General features: G+C 52.9%; 1 protein-coding gene across 1 annotated transcript in view; it reads left to right on the forward strand.

Moving 5' to 3' along the window:
- Positions 1-18,106, forward strand: part of Slc25a42 (solute carrier family 25 member 42) — a 30,852-nt gene that overhangs the window by 9,780 nt on the left and 2,966 nt on the right. Inside the window, exons 2-7 of the mRNA XM_036166548.1 lie at positions 11,153-11,265; positions 14,101-14,206; positions 15,189-15,214; positions 15,638-15,804; positions 16,233-16,349; positions 17,513-17,664. Of these exons, the coding sequence (XP_036022441.1) occupies positions 11,185-11,265; positions 14,101-14,206; positions 15,189-15,214; positions 15,638-15,804; positions 16,233-16,349; positions 17,513-17,664 (649 nt within the window). The 5' untranslated portion in view covers positions 11,153-11,184. The remainder of the gene's footprint in view (positions 1-11,152; positions 11,266-14,100; positions 14,207-15,188; positions 15,215-15,637; positions 15,805-16,232; positions 16,350-17,512; positions 17,665-18,106) is intronic.

An 18,106-nucleotide genomic window follows, 5' to 3' on the forward strand; every position in this document is an offset into this window, starting at 1 on the left:
CCAGCACTGGGGAGGCTGAGGCTAGAGGATCCCTGGATTCAAGGTCAGCCTGGACTAATTATTCAGACCTCGTTTCAAAAGTGATGCCAGGGATGTCCAGAAACTGACACCTGGCATCCTCATGAGGAGAAGAGATGACATAGAGACACCTGTCAGGGAGAGGGTCAGCAGGATATAAAGGAGCTCCTGGAGTGATGGACCACAAGCCAAACACCTGCAGGGCTTGTTGGGAGCCACCAGGCCTGGGACAGAGGGGCCTGGTCCCGTCAACACCTCCACCAGGCCTTCTAACCAAATAGAGGGCTCTTCTCTGCAGTCCCCATCATCTGAGTCATGCTATCTGTGACAACAGCTACAGGAAGTGAATACAGGAGGTGTGTGGTGACTGTCTGCTGACAGAAACACAGCAAACGCATGTGACTCCAGCACCGGGGGAGGCAGGCAGGAGGAGGCCAGAGATTCACTCAGCCGGCCCACTTTGTTTCCAAATACTGTGGAAAACAGCTGGGCATGGTGCTACCTGCCTGTGGCCCAGCACTTAGCATCCCAACATTGGGAGGATGAGGCAGGAGAGGAGGGTCAGGAACTTAAGGTCAGCCTCTACTATGTACCTAGCTGGAGGCCAGCCTTGGCTACTTGATACCCTGTCTCAACACACACACACACACACACACACACACACACACACACACACACACACACACACACACAGAGCGAATCCAGTCAGATAATGAGCTACTCATGTCGTGCTGGTTCCTAAAACCCTGTGTTTAAGTCCCTCACCTCTCTATCTGTCTCTGTCTCCTTCCCTCCTCTTCTCACTTTCCCCCTCCCTCCCTCCCTCCCTCCCTCCCTTCTTTCCTTTCTGACAAGGTTCCCCCCATGTAGGCCAGGGTAGCCTTGAACTTGTCCCCCTGTCTCAGCCTTCCCAATGCTGGGATCATAGGTATATGCTGCCATGTCTGGCTTCCCCCATAGATGCCCTCCATTTGTTTTTGTGGTTCTGGGGGTGGGACCCAGGACATTGTACATGCTAGGCAAGTTTTCTTCCATTTAGCTATATTCCCCAGCCATTTTTATCTTTAATTTTGATACAGAGTCTCACACTGTAGTCCAGGCTGGTGTGGGCTCTTTGTGTGTGTGTGGAGAGGATGATGTTTTGCTTACATATATGTTTGTACACCACCCATGTGCCTGGTGCCAGCAGAGGTCAGAACATGACATCAGATCTCTGGAACTGCAGTTACAGGGGGTTGTGAGGCACCATGTGGGTGCTGGGAGCCAAACCCCTGACTGCAAGGACAGCCTGTGCTCCTAACCTAGGAGCTGTCTCTCCAGCCCTGGCCTTGGTCCTCCTCCCTTCTGAGTAACTGAAATACCAAGCTCTCTAGGTCCTGAGACTATAGGTCATCTTAGGTCATTTAGAAGCCGAAACAGTGCAAGTGCTGTGCACACATTTGTAACAATATCATTTAGGACCTGGGACTAGAAGAACAGCACAGATGACAGAGTGCACAGCTCGCTCAGGTGTGGCTTTCTTTTCTGCAGAATGAGCAGCAGGAGTCTAGCCTGCTGTCAGGAATCCTGCGGCCGCTGCATCTTCCTCTGCAGAATGTGGTTCCCTCATCCTGACCTGAAGGAAACAGTCCTGGTGCCCAGCTCCCAGCATGGTGGGAGGAGAACCTGCTGCCTCTCATGCCTTTCCCTAGAGCAGACGGCATTTAAACATGGCAGAGAACAGCTAAAAGTATCCTTCCTCCCAGCACTCAGGATGTGGAGGCAGAAGGATCAGGAGTTCAAGGTCATCCTTGGTTATATAGTTGAGTTCAAAGCCATATGTAAGACCCTTTCTCAAATAAAGAGTTCTGGCATCATCAGTGCCTCCCAGCACTGGGGAGGCAGGGGCAGGAGGATCTCTGAGTTCAAGGCCAGTCTGGGCTACAGAGTATGACCCATCTCACAAATAAACAGAAAGATGGTAGGGGGGCTGGGCTGGGCAGGTGCATGGCCCATTTGGAGCATTGGTTGTCAAGGGATCTGTCTCAGCCCTGCCTGCTTCCTTGTTAGGGAGCACACTAGCCAGCACACATCACTTGCCCAGGAATAGAGTGACAGATGGAGGGACAGGCATATAGAGTCATAAGCCTCTGCCTTGTTACAGCAGCACTGTGATCTGTCCCCATTCCGGGAAGCATCAGCATAATGAAGAGCTGCACTGGGCAGCAGCGGAGATGCGCACAAGGAAGAACTGGCAAGGCCAAAACACCAAGCAGGTGTCCTTGCACATCTGGATCCTTTCTAGGCCCTGGCCTTCAATGACCCCCAGTCTAAGTGGGAGTCAAGGAAAAATGGGTAGGGAAAACACTTCTTTTGGGGGGCAGTTCACAACAGGGTTTCTCTGAGTAGCCCTGGTTGTCCTGAAACTCTGTGGACCAGGCTGGCCTCGAACTCAGAGATCCTCCTGAGTGCTGTGATTAAAGGTATGTGCCACCTCTGCTCGGCTGGAGAACCACTTTTTGAATACTCAAGGCACAGGAAATACTGGGAACAATAAGGACAGGATTTTTAGGATGGGTTTCAAAGAATGCAGAAAATTTTTCTGGCAGAGCAAAGCATAAAAATGTGGAATTCAATGTGTCCAGGTAATTTACCTACCTGTCCATCAAATAACTGTGAGTGGCCAGGTCATAGCACTGTACTGCTCCCCATGTGGTAAGAACCTGGGCTTTTGGAGGTAAGCAGCAGTAACCAAAGGGGACCCAGCATAGGGGCTTGAGTGCACATCCAAGGGCCGCTGGTAATAGCGTGGGTCGGCAAGAACAGAGGACAGTGACTTTCTGTACACTTGTTTATTTATTGTGGTTGGGGAGGGTGTGTATGTGCTGCAGCGTGGGGCGTGGGGGTCAGAGGTCACTGGCAGGAGTCAGTTTTCTTGGTTCACTAAGCAAGTTCCAGAGATGGAACTCTGGCCAGGAGGCTCCACTTCAAGTCTCTACCACTGAGCCGTTTCACTGGCCTTTCTTTTTTTTCTTTCCTTTTCAGTTATGGAGATGGAAGCAATCTCCCACAAAGCTATATGTATCCCCACTCCTCTATGTACTTTTTCATTTTTGAGTCAGAGTCTTGCTGAGCTGCCCAAACTGGCCTGGGACTTTCCATGTATCCCCCCCAGGCTGGCCTTGTAACCTCAGATCCCATGTGCTGGGTTAGCAGGTGTGCCCTGTATTCAGAGTTGTCTGGGTCTTTTGAGATCTAAGAGACTGAGACATGCATAGAGCTCCCAGCCAGGGGGACAGTCATAGTCTCCAGAACATAGAGTGAGGAGCTCCTGTCTATCTTCAAGGCTGGCAGGCAGTCAGGGTTAGCAGCCAACAGTCACCATGCCAGACACACCAAACTCTATGAACGAGGAAAGAAAACAGCCTTTATCATTGGCAGACAGATGGTAATTGGCTTCTGATGGCTGTCACTATAGGAGCCACTGCAGGCTTGGAAACCCTGTCACTGAGCAGTAGTGCCTTCTAGGTATAGGTTAGGGCTGCGACCTCCAACTGCACCCTGAGCAGTGGTACAGGTACCTCCCTAGGTAGCCAGAGGTCTGACCCTCAAGGATGCTGAGAATGGCCCCCCCGTCTCCCACAGGCTCCGTGTGTGCTCCTCACCCGACCTTCCCCACTTGCTGTCTTGAGAGTTGTTACTGCATCACTCTGCACCCACCTTGCTTGTGTGGCAATGAGCGATGGCCAGAGCAAAGCAATAAAACGGGAGAGGGCAGGGTAGCTCAGTGATAGGGTGTTTGCTGGTACCCTTGAGGTCCTGGGTTCCATCCCTAGTACTGAAAAGAAGTTAGTTTGAGCCAGGTGTGGTGGTGCATACCTGTCACCCAGCACTCAGGAGGCTGAGGTTTACAGTTGTTTTCAACCACACAACATGTTTTTGGCCAGCCTCGAGGGGTAGCACAAGGCCCTGTTTGAAAGAGGGGAAATGAGAAGAGGGCTATGGGTGCAGCTCAGTGCTTTAGCAGTCTCTCAACACCCAGGAAGCTTTGGTTCAAACCCAGGCTGACAAACAGAATTGGCTTTGAGCCAGGCATGGTGGTGCACATCTAGAAATCCAGCACTTAGGAGGCTGAGGCAGGAGGATCAGGAGTTCAAGCCAGCCTCAGCTATGAGACTCTGTCTCAAAAACAAAAACAAAGCTGGGTGGTAGTGGCACACCTTTAATCCCAGCACTTAGGAGGCAGAGGCAGGTGGATCTCTGAGTTCCAGGCCAGCCTGAGCTACAGAGCTAGGACTACACAGAGGAATCCTGTCTCAAAAAAAAAAAAAAAGAAAGAAAAAAAAAAGAAAAGAAAACACCAACAGATAGGAGAACAGGATAGAAGACATATCTATTCCTACAAACCAATCTGGGTCACACAGATCAATATTTTCCCTGCTTCATAGTTGGCACTTCATCTGGACACACACACACAATGAGAGAGAGAGAACAAAATGATCATAGAGAGCAGAGCACAGAGGTGGCAAAATGGCCACTTTACCCAGAGACACTTAGCTGACTTTATCTTAACTAGGAGGCTCAGGCCTGAGCTCTGAGAGAAACCCTGAACGGTGTCTTCCCAGGCTCACTGTGAGAGCACAGCTGACACGTCCCGCACTGTAAAGAGCACACAGGCAGTGTCCCCATGGCTGTCTCATCTTGAGCAACAGAAGCTGGTGAGAGGAGGCAACACAGATCAGAAAGGCAGGATGGGGTTGTAATGCCCAACCGTGGGGAAGGACATGAAGGATTAGCAACGGACCCCAGACAAAGCCTGGTACCTGCCGCTGCAGTGACAGGTTGACAACAGCGCCCTCTGCTGTTTATATGTGAGTCTTGGTTCTAGTGTAGTCATCTGTGTCCTTCCCCATTGTGTTCCCACCTCTCCCACCTCCATCAGAAACTCAGCTCCAGGCCCTTCTGTACAGTGGTGCATTGTTTGCCTAGACCCCCAGTGTGTCCTCCCTCGACGACAGATAGACGACAAGATAGAGTGCAAATGTTGGCCCACTATATTGTTTCGGAAACTGTGAGCATGCTCGGTGCTGATGCTTTGTGTTTGACCTGGTGCCTGTTCAGCAAGCTGCCTACACTGTCAGCTCTTGCAGACAATTTTGGTGTTTGCTTTTCAAGTCACCATGGGTCACTGTTCACCTAACTGGCTGCCTCTGGGGAGCAGAGCCTCACAGATGGTGAGGCACATTCTACAGAGCCCCATATTCCTACTGTGTGTACAGGAACCACATCGTGTCCTCCTGACCTGACATCTCTAGCCAAACCCCACCTAGCTTTGTTTGGGGACAGGCGCTCCAGAGCACCAGCTGGCTCATTGACTTCTCTTCTTTGCCTTCCAAGTCTGTTCTTGGGCCTCAATCAGGCCAGGGTGATTATTATTACCTGAGAAAAGTCTTGGTGTATAGAGTTCAGCCTTGGATTTGACCTCCAGCCTCCCAGTGCAGGGCAACAGGCTGTCTGGTAGAGCAGGAGATGGAGGCCGCATAATTGCGCCGGCCAGGAAATCACCTCCCCACTAAGCACCATTGCCTGCCCCAAGACTTTAAAAGTCATGCAGGACTAGTCTCTCAGCTTCTCTCAGAGTGCTTTCCTGTTTGTTTTTTTCCAGGCTTGTAAAAGGCTGGGGTTGCCTCATGCCAAGGCTAGGTATCCTGGCTGCTGTCCCTCAAGTGTGTTTCCGCATCCCGTCTTCTACTAGGCTGCATGAGGCATCAGCCACAGCAAGGGCAGGTTAACCAGTCCTTAGCCTGGTGGTTCAGACACTGACTCTGTCCCCACCCCAGACATGAGTTCAGAGAGGGACTCTCCAAGTGCTGGGGCCAGCTTCCAGGGCACTGAGCTGCTCAAGACACTGCCTATGACAGGGTGATGTTGTCTGACTTTGGGAATTGATGTCCAACCTCCCCACCCCCACCCCGTGACTGTTCCTCTGCAATAAGTGAAGGCTTAATTAAAGAACACATGTTTTTTTAGGACAGCTTTGAGGTCTGGGCTCCCTGGGGAAGGGATCTCCTGCAGCTTTGGAGTCCTGTGCTAGGCTTGGCTGAACATCTCCAAAAAGTAAGGGAGATTCCTCAGTAGAGGGTGAGTGAGCAACCACATATACACATGAGTAACCACCTGGAGTCACTGTCATGGTCACCTTTGTGGATCAACAGGTCACAGCCTCCTCACCTACAGAAGATGGGGGATTTTTGTCGACTTTAGGCTGCTGGCAGTGAGGGGTAGTGAGCAAGGGGCAGCCATACAAGGCCTAGGGTGTAACCCCACCCCTCCCACTGCCTTTAATTGGAGAATTTTAGGCAGATGCTCTGTCCCTGAGCCACGCCCCCAGCTCCTCACTGGGGGATTTTAGGCAGATGCTCTGTCAGAGTTTGATCCTCAACTCCACATCTGTAAAGCAGACCTAGCCATCTTCAGCTCAGACAGATTAGATAAGGGAAGGTCTGGCATGTGACACACAGTAGCTGCTCCTGTGCCATGTTTGTGATGTGTGTGTCTTATATCACCCCATCCTCCCCCTCCACACAGAGGCCAAGGGCAACCTTGGGTGAAGAGTTTCACCAAAGGCCTCCGAGACCCAGTTTGAAGAGAAGGGTTGGTGAGGATAAGTGTGCACTCTGCCAAGAAGGTCTCCTAGGAAACCACCTAGCAGCACAAAGCCCTGCAGAAGGGTGCCTCCCTTAGCACTCTGCATGTGACCTGCTGTGATCCTGCCACCCCAAAGGCACTAGTGTCAAGGTGCTGCAAGTGCAGGCCAGTCACTTGGCAGCCATAGACATCCAAAACAGCCCATGGTTCTCTTGGCCTGGCCCAGGGGCTGTCCATCTTCATTTGGCGTTGTTTTGTAGCTTTTATTTCACCCATTCATTTTTATTTTACTTATTTATTCATTTGAGGCAGTTCCCCATTCTGTTGCCTAGGCTGTCCTTGAACCTGTGATGAACCCCATGTCTGAGCCTCCTGAGTATTGGGGTGACAGGTACGTCCCACGGCACCTGTTGTTATGTGGTGCTGGGATTGGAAACCATGGCTTCCTGACTTCTAGGCAAGCACTTCACTGACTGAGACGCAGCCAGGCCCCTAGTTCTAGTCTCTTTTTGATTTTCGAGACAGGGTTTCTCTGTGCGCCTGTCCTGGATCTCACTCTGTAGCCCAGGCTGGCCTCGAACTCAGAGATCCACCTGCCTCTGCCTCCCGAGTGCTGGGATTAGTGGTGTGCAACACCAACGCCCGGCTAGTTTTAGTCTCTTTACAGCCCTGCATATTGCTTTCTTGTGGTAATTTTATTTTTTATTTGTATGTGTATGGGTGTTTTTCCTGCATGTATGTCTATGTATCACATGTGTGCAGTGCCCACCAAGGTCAGAAATAGGTGTCCAGTCCCCTCAAACTGGAGTTACAGATGTTTGTGAGCCAACATGTGACTGCTTGGAAATTGAACTCGGGCCCTGTGCAGGAGCAGCCAGCATTCTTAACCGCTGAGCCATCTCTCCAGCCCCTCGGTAGTGGGTTTTGTTTTGTTTTTGTTTGTTTGTTTGTTTGGGTTTTTTTTTTTTGTTTTTTTTTTTTTTTTGGTGAAGGTGCTGCACATGGAACCCAGCAAGCATTGTCCACTGATCAGCAGCTCCTCATCCTCATGGGACCCCATCTCATCCTCAGCACCCACCCTGGCCCCTCATATAAGCCCACCCTGCACGGTGGTTGGCTGGTTCCCAAGCATGGCTTTCTGTACAAAGCACAGCTCCCTGAGAGGGGCTCAGCTCCATACTGACTCCGAGGAATACACAACTGAACTTGCAGGTCAGCTGTTCTGGAATGAGCCCTGGGTCACTGGGCTGGGCTGAGCTTTGGCCTGGCCATCTTCAGGGTAAATATTGACAGAAATAGCTTCCTTTCACTTGCTTTGTTTTTTTTCTGTTTTTGAGACAAGGTCTCACTGTAGAGCACAGGCTTGTCTGGAGCTTATGATCCTCCTGCCTCATCCTCTGGAGTGCATCAGAAGTAACTCCTGGGCTGTTGTCACTCCTCTTGGGGTACCCATGAGTCTGGGTGCTGAGAGGAAGTGCCGGTGTCCTGAGGGGCTGGAGCCCCACGATGTGCAAACAGATAGGTGCCCTGACTAGGTACCACAGACCTACAGGGTGGTGATTGGTCGTGCCATTGGAGTTGGTGAGAACTGGCTGAGTTTCCCGGATACTCCTGGCCTTATAAAGCAGCCTTACTTTCTATGTCAAGTTAAGCTCTGTGGTGGGCTTATCTGGACTCGGGCTAGACTCAGAGTTCAGAGACCTCATCAGGTTTCAAAGACAGCATCTGATCTGTTCCTTGCCTTTTGACCCTATATCTTATTCCATCCATGTCAATCTACCATTCCTCCGGGGACGGAACCCAGGGCCTTACACATGAAAAGCTCGACTACAGAGGTATACTCCTAACTCCTAAACTCCTTCCTTTGTTGTTTTTAGCTGAGGATCGAGCCCAGGGCCTTGAGCTGAGCTAAATCCCCAACGCTTTTTTTTCTTTTTTTCCTTTTTTTGTAGTCCTGGCTGCCTGCTGGAACTGCTCTGTAGACCAGAATGGCCTCAACTCAGAGATCCACCTGCCTCTGCCTCCCAAGTGCTGGGATTAAAGGTGTGTGCACCAGGACAGGCTAGTCCTTCCTTCCTTCTTTTTTTTTTTAAACGAAGTCTCGTGTTTTGCAGGCTGACCTTGAACTCCTCCTAAGCATTGCAGTGAGAGGCGTGCACAGTCACGCCTGGGCTCTAGACCTCTTTATGTAAGCACTCACTTTCCTCCGGCAGTGCTATTGGACAAACAATTTTATGCACTAGGCAAGGACACACATGTGTCACTGTCCCTTCATCATGTATGTCCTGTTTCTCACAGTTCTGCTGGGAGGTGAGTTTTGAGAGTCAGGGCAGAAGGGAAGACCCTTCTTGTCACACCACAGTGGAGCACAACCTGCCTCAGGGCCCCCAAAGTCCACATATGCACAAGCACATTTGATAAATGTCCTGTCTGCTCAGAGCCTGCACATCCTCCTGGGGACCTTTACTTGCTTTAAGATTTTTTTTGTTACATTTATTTGTATGGAGGTTGTGTGTGTGAGAGAAAGCACATACACCCATATGTCACAGTGCACACATGGAGGTCAGAGGACAACTTGTCGGTTTTTTCCTTCCATCATGTAAGTTCTGGGGAGTTCAGGGCTCCATGTACAGGAGAGTTCTCTCCTCTCGGCAGCATCTTACTCATCTCAAGTCAGTGTGGAGTCCTGGAGACTCCCGATTCCCTCCTTACACCTTCCAGCTGGAAGAACATTGGCCTGGAACTCATCAGTGAGGGGCTGGGGGCGTGGTCAGGGTGGAGCCCCGCCTAGAATCCCAGTGAGGGCGGGGGCGTGGTCAGGGTGGAGCCCTGTCTAGAATCCCCAGTGAGGGGCTGGGGGCGTGGTCAGGGTGGAGCCCCGCCTAGAATCCCAGTGAGGGGCTGGGGGCGTGGTCAGGGTGGAGCCCCGCCTAGAATCCCAATGAGGGGCTGGGGGCGTGGTCAGGGGTGGAGCCCCGCCTAGAATCCCAGTGAGGGGCTGGGGGCGTGGTCAGGGTGGAGCCCCGCCTAGAATCCCAGGGAGGGGCTGGGGGCGTGGTCAGGGTGGAGCCCCGTCTAGAATCCCAGTGAGGGGCTGGGGGCGTGGTCAGGGTGGAGCCCCGCCTAGAATCCCAGTGAGGGGCTGGGGGTGTGGTCAGGGTGGAGCCCCGCCTAGAATCCCCAGTGAGGGGCTGGGGGCGTGGTCAGGGGTAGAAATAGGAAAATCCTGTTTCCTATCCTGGGATTCCCCTCTCTGAGTACCTCAGAATACTGCTTGCAAGCTCACATTTATGTTTCCTGTCCCAAGCTCAGTTGTTGTTTTTGTTTTCTTTCTTCCCTTCCTTCTTTCTCTTAAGTTATTGGGGTTAGAAAACGAGCACCTTCTACAGGCCAGAAAGAGCTCTACTGCTGAGCCATGCCCCTTATGAGGGGTGGGGAGTGGGGGGAGTATCTAGACAGGGCTCCACCCCTGAGCCACGCCCCCAGCCCCTCACTGGGATTCTAGACGGGGCTCCACCCCTGACCCACACCCCAGCCCCTCATTGGGGGTTCTAGGTAGGGCTCCTCCCTGAGCCACGCCCCCAGCCCCTAACTGGGGATTCTAGGCGGGGCTCTACCCTGACCACGCCCCCAGCCCCTCATTGATGAGTTCCAGGCCAGTGTTCTCCCACGGAGCCACACCCCCACCTCTCCTTTACTTTTTACTGTTGCCAGGCTGACCTTAAGCTCACTGGCCTTGGACTCAGGTCCTCCTGCCTCAGCTCCCAAATGGTAGGGTGACAGTCCTGCACCACCAAGTCTGGTGATTAGATCGTGCAAAACCATGAAGACTGAGACCTCAAAGAACAATGGTGCACAGTGGCATCTCTATCATTCCTCCATCCCTGCTCCCCCCCACCCTGAGGTCCTGAGAAGGTGGGGGCCTGAACACAGGTGGCTGCAGCTGGGCTAGGTTCAGGGAAGAGTGCAGGGAGCAAGGCCTTCCTTTACACAACTTCTTTCTGCAGACAACAGGCAGCTGGTGTCGAAGAGAACCCTTGGGTCTAGACTCATGCTGGAAGACCACCCTGGGCTGGTGCTGGTGCTCGTGCTCAGTGCTCTGGCCACAGAGGGCCCTGAACTCCATTCCCTGCCATGCTGGTGATGTTCAGAAGTGCCCTACCTCTCACTCCCTGCTGTGTGGCCTCAGCCAGCCTCTTACCCTCTCTGATCTGCTAGCACTAGTTCAGAAAAACAGACTGTGACGGTCACATGCAAGAGACAGAAAAGAAAGATGTTTGTTACGACGAAGCCCTCAACCCAGGGCACAGTGGCCTCAGAATCTGACTAAAGTCAAGAGCAAGGGCATCTTCTCCGTCTTAGGAATGGAGAACCGAGAGTCCAGTAAGGGAACGGCCATGGCGCTGACCTGGTCAGCTTCAGAAGGCAACAGCCAAGCTACCCTTGGTTGGACAGTCACCATCCCTCCAAGTCCAGCTCATCTTACCCAGCCTTTCTTGTTCCTCAGGATTGAGTCGCCCACTGTCCAGCACGTCTGGGATGGGTAATGGTGTGCAGGAAGGCTCGGTGCGCCTGCGCGAAGATGCCGAAACTGTTCTGTCTGGGGCTGTCTCCTCAAAGGCAAGTACTGCCTCCTCCCTCCCGGTGGGACAATGGTTCTCAACCTTCCTGATGCTGAGACCCTTTCATACAGTTCCTGATGTTGTGGTGACCCCAACCACAAAGTTATTCTCATTGCTGCTTCATAACTGAAATTGCACTACTATATTGTTGGTTTTTTGTTGTGGTTTGTTTTTTTGTTTTTTGTTTTTTTGTTTTTTTGTGTTTTTTGTTTGTTTGTTTGTTTTTGTTTTTCGAGACAGGGTTTCTCTGTGTAGCTTTGCGCCTTTCCTGTTTCCTGGATCTAGCTCTGTAGCCCAGGCTGGCCTTGAACTCACAGAGATCCACCTGCCTTTGCCTCCCGAGTGCTGGGATTAAAGGCGTGCGCCACCACCACCCGGCCCCAATAGCTGTGTTTTTTGATGGTGTTAGGTGACCTTTGTGAAATGGTCATTCAATCCAAAGGGGTCTGGACCCACAGGTTGAGACCCACTGCTGTAGGGTGATCTCCGGGGTCCTCACTGGGTCCTCACAGTACAGTCCTTACCACCCTTCACTCCTCTACATATCATGTACATTTCTATCTTTGCTTATTGTGAGCAAGGGCCATGAGGCATCAGAAGAAGATACCTGCATCATCAAAGCCTAGTTGATGCATGAATCCAGCCAGACCCAACATCTGGCAACAGGCCAAGGCCTCACCCATAATTGCAGGAGGCACTGGAGAGCAGGGATGCTGAAGAATGGAGAGCAGGTGGCAGGGCCTGCTGTAGTTGAAGGGGACTGTCCTCTAAGAGTGAGCATGGGGCTGGGCAAGCCAGCATGCCTGTGTAGTCCCACTCCTCAGGAGTCTGAGGCCAGAGAATCACCCAGCCTGATTGGGCTGTAAAGCAAAAACCCATCTCTAAAACCTTGACAACAGTAAAACAGTCAGCTCGGGCCGCCCTGTTCTGTGTGGGCATTGTTGCCAATGGTGTCCTGCTGAGCTCACAACACAGGCTGGCACAGCCTGCAGGCCTCCCTCAGCCTGGCAAGCACTACACTAACAGTCACAAAGTCCATGGGGTCAGTGGCTGAGCTGGCAGTGCCCTGTGGTCCTTCTGACCTTTCCCTGGGGACAAGAGGTTGCACTCACCCGAGCCAGCTGGGAAGTCACTAATGGGATATTTATGCATAGTCTTTCTGAGGCTAGCTGACTGCCTGACAGAATGTAAAGCATTCCAGAGAGCCTCCAGTACAGCTCTTGCGCCCCTCCCCCCACCCCCACCCCACCACCCACTGAAGACACCACTACCAGTGAACTCCCTCAGTCACTACTCACCATTACCCCTGCCTGTGGACCACCAGCATCACCCCCTGGTGGCCACTGGACTCCCAGCATCACCCCCTGGTGGCCACTGGATCCCCAGCACTGTCCCCTGCCGGCCACTGGATCCCCAGCACTGTCCCCTGGTGGCCACTAGATCCCCAGCATCACCCCCTGGTGGCCACTGGATCCCCAGCATCACCCCCTACTGGCCACTGGATCCCCAGCATCACCCCCTGCTGGCCACTGGATCCCCAGCACTGTCCCCTGCCGGCCACTGGATTCCCAACACTGTCCCCTGCCGGCCACTGGATCCCCAACACTGTCCCCTGCCGGCCACTGGATCCCCAACACTGTCCCCTGCCGGCCACTGGATCCCCAACACTGTCCCCTGCCAGCCACTGGATCCCCAGCATTCCTGCTAGGTATTGCTTGCATGCTGTTCTGCCTTTATGGTAGCCTCATGGAGGGGCTAATTACCAGCTGGGCACAGTGTGCACACCTGTGATCTCACCTCCAAATTTTGGCTCCATTACTGGGCAATGGTGGTACACACCTTTAATCGCAGCACTCAGGAAGCAGAGGCAGGCAGATCTCTGAGTTCAAGACCAGTATGGTCTACAGAGCAAGTTCCAGAACAGCCAGGGCTTAAGAGAATAAATAAATAAATAAAATTGGCTTCCAAATGCCACGCTGCAGTTATACAAACAAGGGTGGGAATGGGGAATCAGGGATTGCACAAGGGGGTTGTGAAAACCAGGAAGTTGGAAGGACAGCTCAGAACAACTTGCAGGGGTAACTGTCAGCCTCACCCCCAAGAGGCCAACTGCATGAGGCTAAGCAGGATTTCAAACACTGAGGCTGAATAGCGAAAGAGAGGTGGGCCAGGGATGGTGGTGCACACTTGGTAGCTGAGGATTTAGGACAGTCTGGGCTATGGAGCAAGGTCCTGTCTCGAAGTATGTGGGGGGTGGAGGAAGGAACCACATGACACTCGCCTTTAATCCCAGTGCTCTGGAGGCAGCAGCAGGAGGATCTCTGTCAGTTTGAAGCCATCCTGGTCTACATAAGCAGGTTCCAGGCCAGCCATGATTGCACAGAGGGACCCTGTCTCAAAATAAAACCAAACAAAACAAAAAAGAAGAAAAGGAAATAGGGCTGAGGGAGATGGGTCTGCCAGTAAAAAGGTGTTTTTCAAGCTTGGAGATGTGAGTTCAGACCCCCAGGACCTGTGTGGAACCGCGACGGCACGTGTCTGTGAGGCCAGGCTAAGACAGGAAGGTATGTAGACTGGAGGAGCCTGGAGCCTGCTCACCATCCAGTCTAGCTGAGTCAGGAAGCCCCAGATCCACTAAGAAACACCAAACAGTGATAGAGGAGAACACCTGATGCTGGCCTCGGGCCTCCACACGGACAGGTGCACTCATGTACACCAACACTACAGGACTCGGTGCTTCTCTGGGTCTTGGTCCTCTGGTGAGCACCCCTCAGCCTCTGTGCAGCCGTGACCACTTTGCTTTCTGAGCCCGTGACCTGGTGCTCTGTTGTAGAGAGACCACAGGCAAGTGCTCAGTTCCCTGCTGTCCGGAGCCCTGGCCGGTGCACTTGCCAAAACAGCAGTAGCCCCCCTGGACCGAACCAAGATCATCTTCCAAGGTAAGGCCTGTGCATCTGCCCCAAGACTTATACTTAGTCTCATATTGTCTCCCAGACTGGCTTCAAATTCAATCACTTTAGAGTCCAGGTTAGCCTTGAATTTGAAGAAATCCTTCTACCTCAGCCTCCTAAGTGCTGGGATCACACGTCTTTGATACCACACCCAGCCCCATGTTCTTCATAGATATTAGTCACTGCTTGGGGTTACCTTCCTGTACCTTGAGTCTGCCACACCCAAACCTTTTTGGTGGTCTGGATGAAGACATGGATGTAACTTTTGGGGCTGAGTTTCCTGCCGGATAGTCAAGTGATAGCAGCCTCCCTCGGCTTCTGGGAGAGGGGCTGTCCACCACCACTGTGCCTCGGTGGTGCTGATACTCACTGAGTCCCCTGGCTGCTCAGGAGATGGAGGGGATGACTAGAGAAAGAGCAGGCCTCTGTGACTGTCATCATCCCTGTCACCTGCTGTCTGAGCACGGCTGTGGCTCAGGCCTTGGGCAGGTCCTCAGCCTTGGGGCCTATACATCTGGATCTTTCCCACAAGTCCTTCTGGCCTACATAGCTCAGCCTCCTGGCCCATATGGTGACTAAAGACATAGTGTGGAACGAGGCAGGCATGCGAGGAGCCGTGGAGAGGCAAGCTAGTGCTCCTGTGCCAGATGGGGCATGAAGAACAGCAGACCAAGATAGCCTTGGCACTTGTTCTGGGGAGGCTCAGGTTCAGGGCTGGCAGCAGGGCCAGAGAACTGGGGTCCCTCCCAAGGGTCCCTCCCCAACATGCAGCCTCACAGCTTCTGCCCAAGCCCCTTGCCATTCTTAGGCTCCCTGTGCTGACTCCACTACCCTTCCTGGGTCCCGGGCGGAGCACCCCACCCTACTGCATTCCTGTCCACCACCCACACCAATGCAAAGTGAAGGTCAGGCCCCAGAGCCAGGAGCCTGACCATTTCATCTCATGGTCTCTGTGCTCTGTTTGTTCCAGTGTCTTCGAAGAGATTTTCTGCCAAGGTGAGCTGTGACAGGGACTAGGAGCGGGTGGTCTGGGGTCTCCCAGGAGCCCAACGTGCATAGGTCTCCTGGGAGGAGTGAGGGCTGCTGTCCTGCCACCCTAGCACACCTGTGGGGTGGGACTTCGAAGCCTGTTTCTAGAATGCTTTTAAAATGTCACTGCCAGATCAACAACCACGCGCCGTCTGCTGGGCTCCCAGCCAGCCTTGCCACCCTGGACTCTGTCCATCACTAGCATCCAGCATTTGAGGGGGCCTGAAAGCAGGGTGCAGGGAGCCCAGATGATCACAGCTCAGGCTGCTACTAGCTGGGCAGGCCCAGTGAGGGGTGCCACCACTCACCCTCTGCATCTGAGGGTGCTGCCCACAGAGTGCGCCCAGGACTGGTGGCGGCAAAGAAGTACTGACTCCCCATCTTCTCCAGGAGGCCTTCCGGCTCCTCTACTTCACCTACCTCAATGAGGGATTCCTCAGCCTATGGCGTGGGAACTCGGCCACCATGGTTCGAGTGATTCCATATGCTGCCATCCAGTTCAGCGCCCACGAGGAGTACAAGCGTGTCCTGGGACACTACTATGGCTTCCGTGGAGAGTAAGGCTTCTGCCCACCTAGGGCCTTCCCCTCCTCACAAATCATCGCGCCCCCTTCAGCTCCTCTTTGCCCAGGCTGTGCTCTTCACTAACACCTCCTATAGGACCTTCCCCCCCACCCCGCCTCATCCTTTGCGCCACCCTCCATTCCTTCCCCTGTGCTATCTTCTCAACTGTCATTTAATTATCCCTCTGATTGTCCAGACCTGATTCCCACGGGTGCAGGGCACCATGTAGCCCCAGCCTTAAGGAAGGCACTCCTGCACACGGGGAGGGAGACTGGAGGTTGCATTTGACACTGGCCTAGGTGACCCCATAAGCTCAGCCACTTGGAACCCTCCTGGGCTTCTGATCTTCTGTACCCCAAAGGCTGAGATGTGGGCACCCCCTGCCCCTACCCAGGCCTCAGCTTATTCTGCTTGTCTGCAGAGCCCTGCCCCCATGGCCCCGCCTCTTGGCTGGAGCCCTGGCAGGAACCACAGCTGCTTCCCTCACTTACCCTCTGGACCTGGTCAGAGCGAGGATGGCTGTGACGCCCAAGGAAATGTGAGTCCTGCCATGGGATCCATGCTGTCTGCTGTTACCAACAGAGGTGTATATGGGGGTGCTCACTGGGGATCCCTCCAATGAGGGAGATTCTGCAGGATTCCAGAAAGCATCGTGTCTCAAAAAATACCTAATCCCAGCACTCAGGAGGCAGAGGCAGGCAGATCTCTGTGAGATTGAGACCAGCATGGTCTACAGAGTGAGTTCCAGAACAGCCAGGCTACTCAGAGAAACCCTGTCTCTGACCAAAACAAAACAAAAAGCCAAGGGTCAGCATCCCTTGAAGATGGGAGGGAACAGCTCCCAAAGCTGTCCTCTGGTCTGCATCTGTGCTTGGTGCCACAGACACCCCTTGCTCCACAGTAAATAATTAAATGTTTAAAAACAACAACAACCAAAACCAAGTAAGAAACTGGGCCCAGTGCGGCACACCTGTGACCTGGCACTAGGGAGTCTGAAGTAGCATTAGGGTTCCCAGTTCAGCCTGGGCCACAGATCCAGACCCCTCTCAACAAACAAGGCAATAAACAAGTACCTTAAGAACAGGACTGGAGAGGTGGCTGAGCAGTGAGGACCACTGGCTGCTCTTGCAGAGACCTGGGTTTGATGATACCAGCATCCATGTGGGGGCTCACAACTGTCTGTAACTCTAGTTCCAGGAGATCAGATGCCCTCTTCTGTTCTCTTCCAATGTGTGTGTACATGTACATGTAGGCAAAACAGCCATACACACTAAGAGAGAGAGAGCCAGGTGTGGGAGGGGACGGGGGGAGAGGAGTGGTGCCACATATAATTCCAGCAGAAACAGACAGCTCTCTATGAGTTCGAGGCCAGCCTGGTCTACATAGATAATTCCAGGTCAGCCAGTCCTATATAGTGAGGCCCTGCTTCAAAGCAAACAAACAAACAAAAAAAAAAAAAAAAAAACTAGAGCTGGAGGGCTGAGAATCAAGGCAGAGATATGAGGATCTCTATGAGTTCAAAGCCAGCCTGGTCTACTTAGCAGCTCAGGTACTAGGACACTTGCCTGGCACATGCACAGGGCATTGCTACCAGCCCCGTATCTGGCAGAGCAGGTAGTGCCGTCTCCCTGGAGTTCCCTCATTCTCCTAGACAGGAGTGAATGGGGTGCAGGCACTGAGCCCTGTCACATGGTCTTGCAGGTATGGCAACATCTTTCACGTCTTCATCCGCATCTCAAGAGAGGAAGGGCTGAAGACCCTGTACTTTGGGTTCATACCCACTGTGCTGGGCGTCATTCCCTACGCGGGACTCAGCTTCTTCACATATGAGTCGCTGAAGAGCCTGCACCGAGGTAAGGAGAGATGGAGAGAAGAGGTGGGATTTCAGGGAGCTGTTCTTGTGGACTCTGTCTCATCCAGAGCCACACAGGAGGACAAGCAGGGACCCAGAACCAATTCAAAGACATCCTGTGTCAGGTGGAACTCAGGAGCTTGGATCGTAACCTTTAATGCATCCATTCATTTTTCTTCAGTTCTTTAGAAAAGGTCTCACGATGTAGCCCAGGCTGGCCTTAAGTTTACCTTAAATTCTGCCTGTCTCCTTCCTCCACATCTCCAGCACTGGGGTACCCAGGCTGTCTCCCCACACTCATCTTGGGAGGTGCTAGGGATAAGACTGAAACCCAGAGCCTCTTGAACTTGAGGGAGACACACTGCAAACAGGCAGCAGCCGTGTCCCCAGATGGTTTTGTTAAGTAGTATGTATCTGGGGGAGCTGAGGCCTCTCACTGGGAC

This window comes from Onychomys torridus, chromosome 17 (genome assembly GCF_903995425.1).
Source record: "Onychomys torridus chromosome 17, mOncTor1.1, whole genome shotgun sequence".
Taxonomy (NCBI): Eukaryota; Metazoa; Chordata; class Mammalia; order Rodentia; family Cricetidae; genus Onychomys; species Onychomys torridus.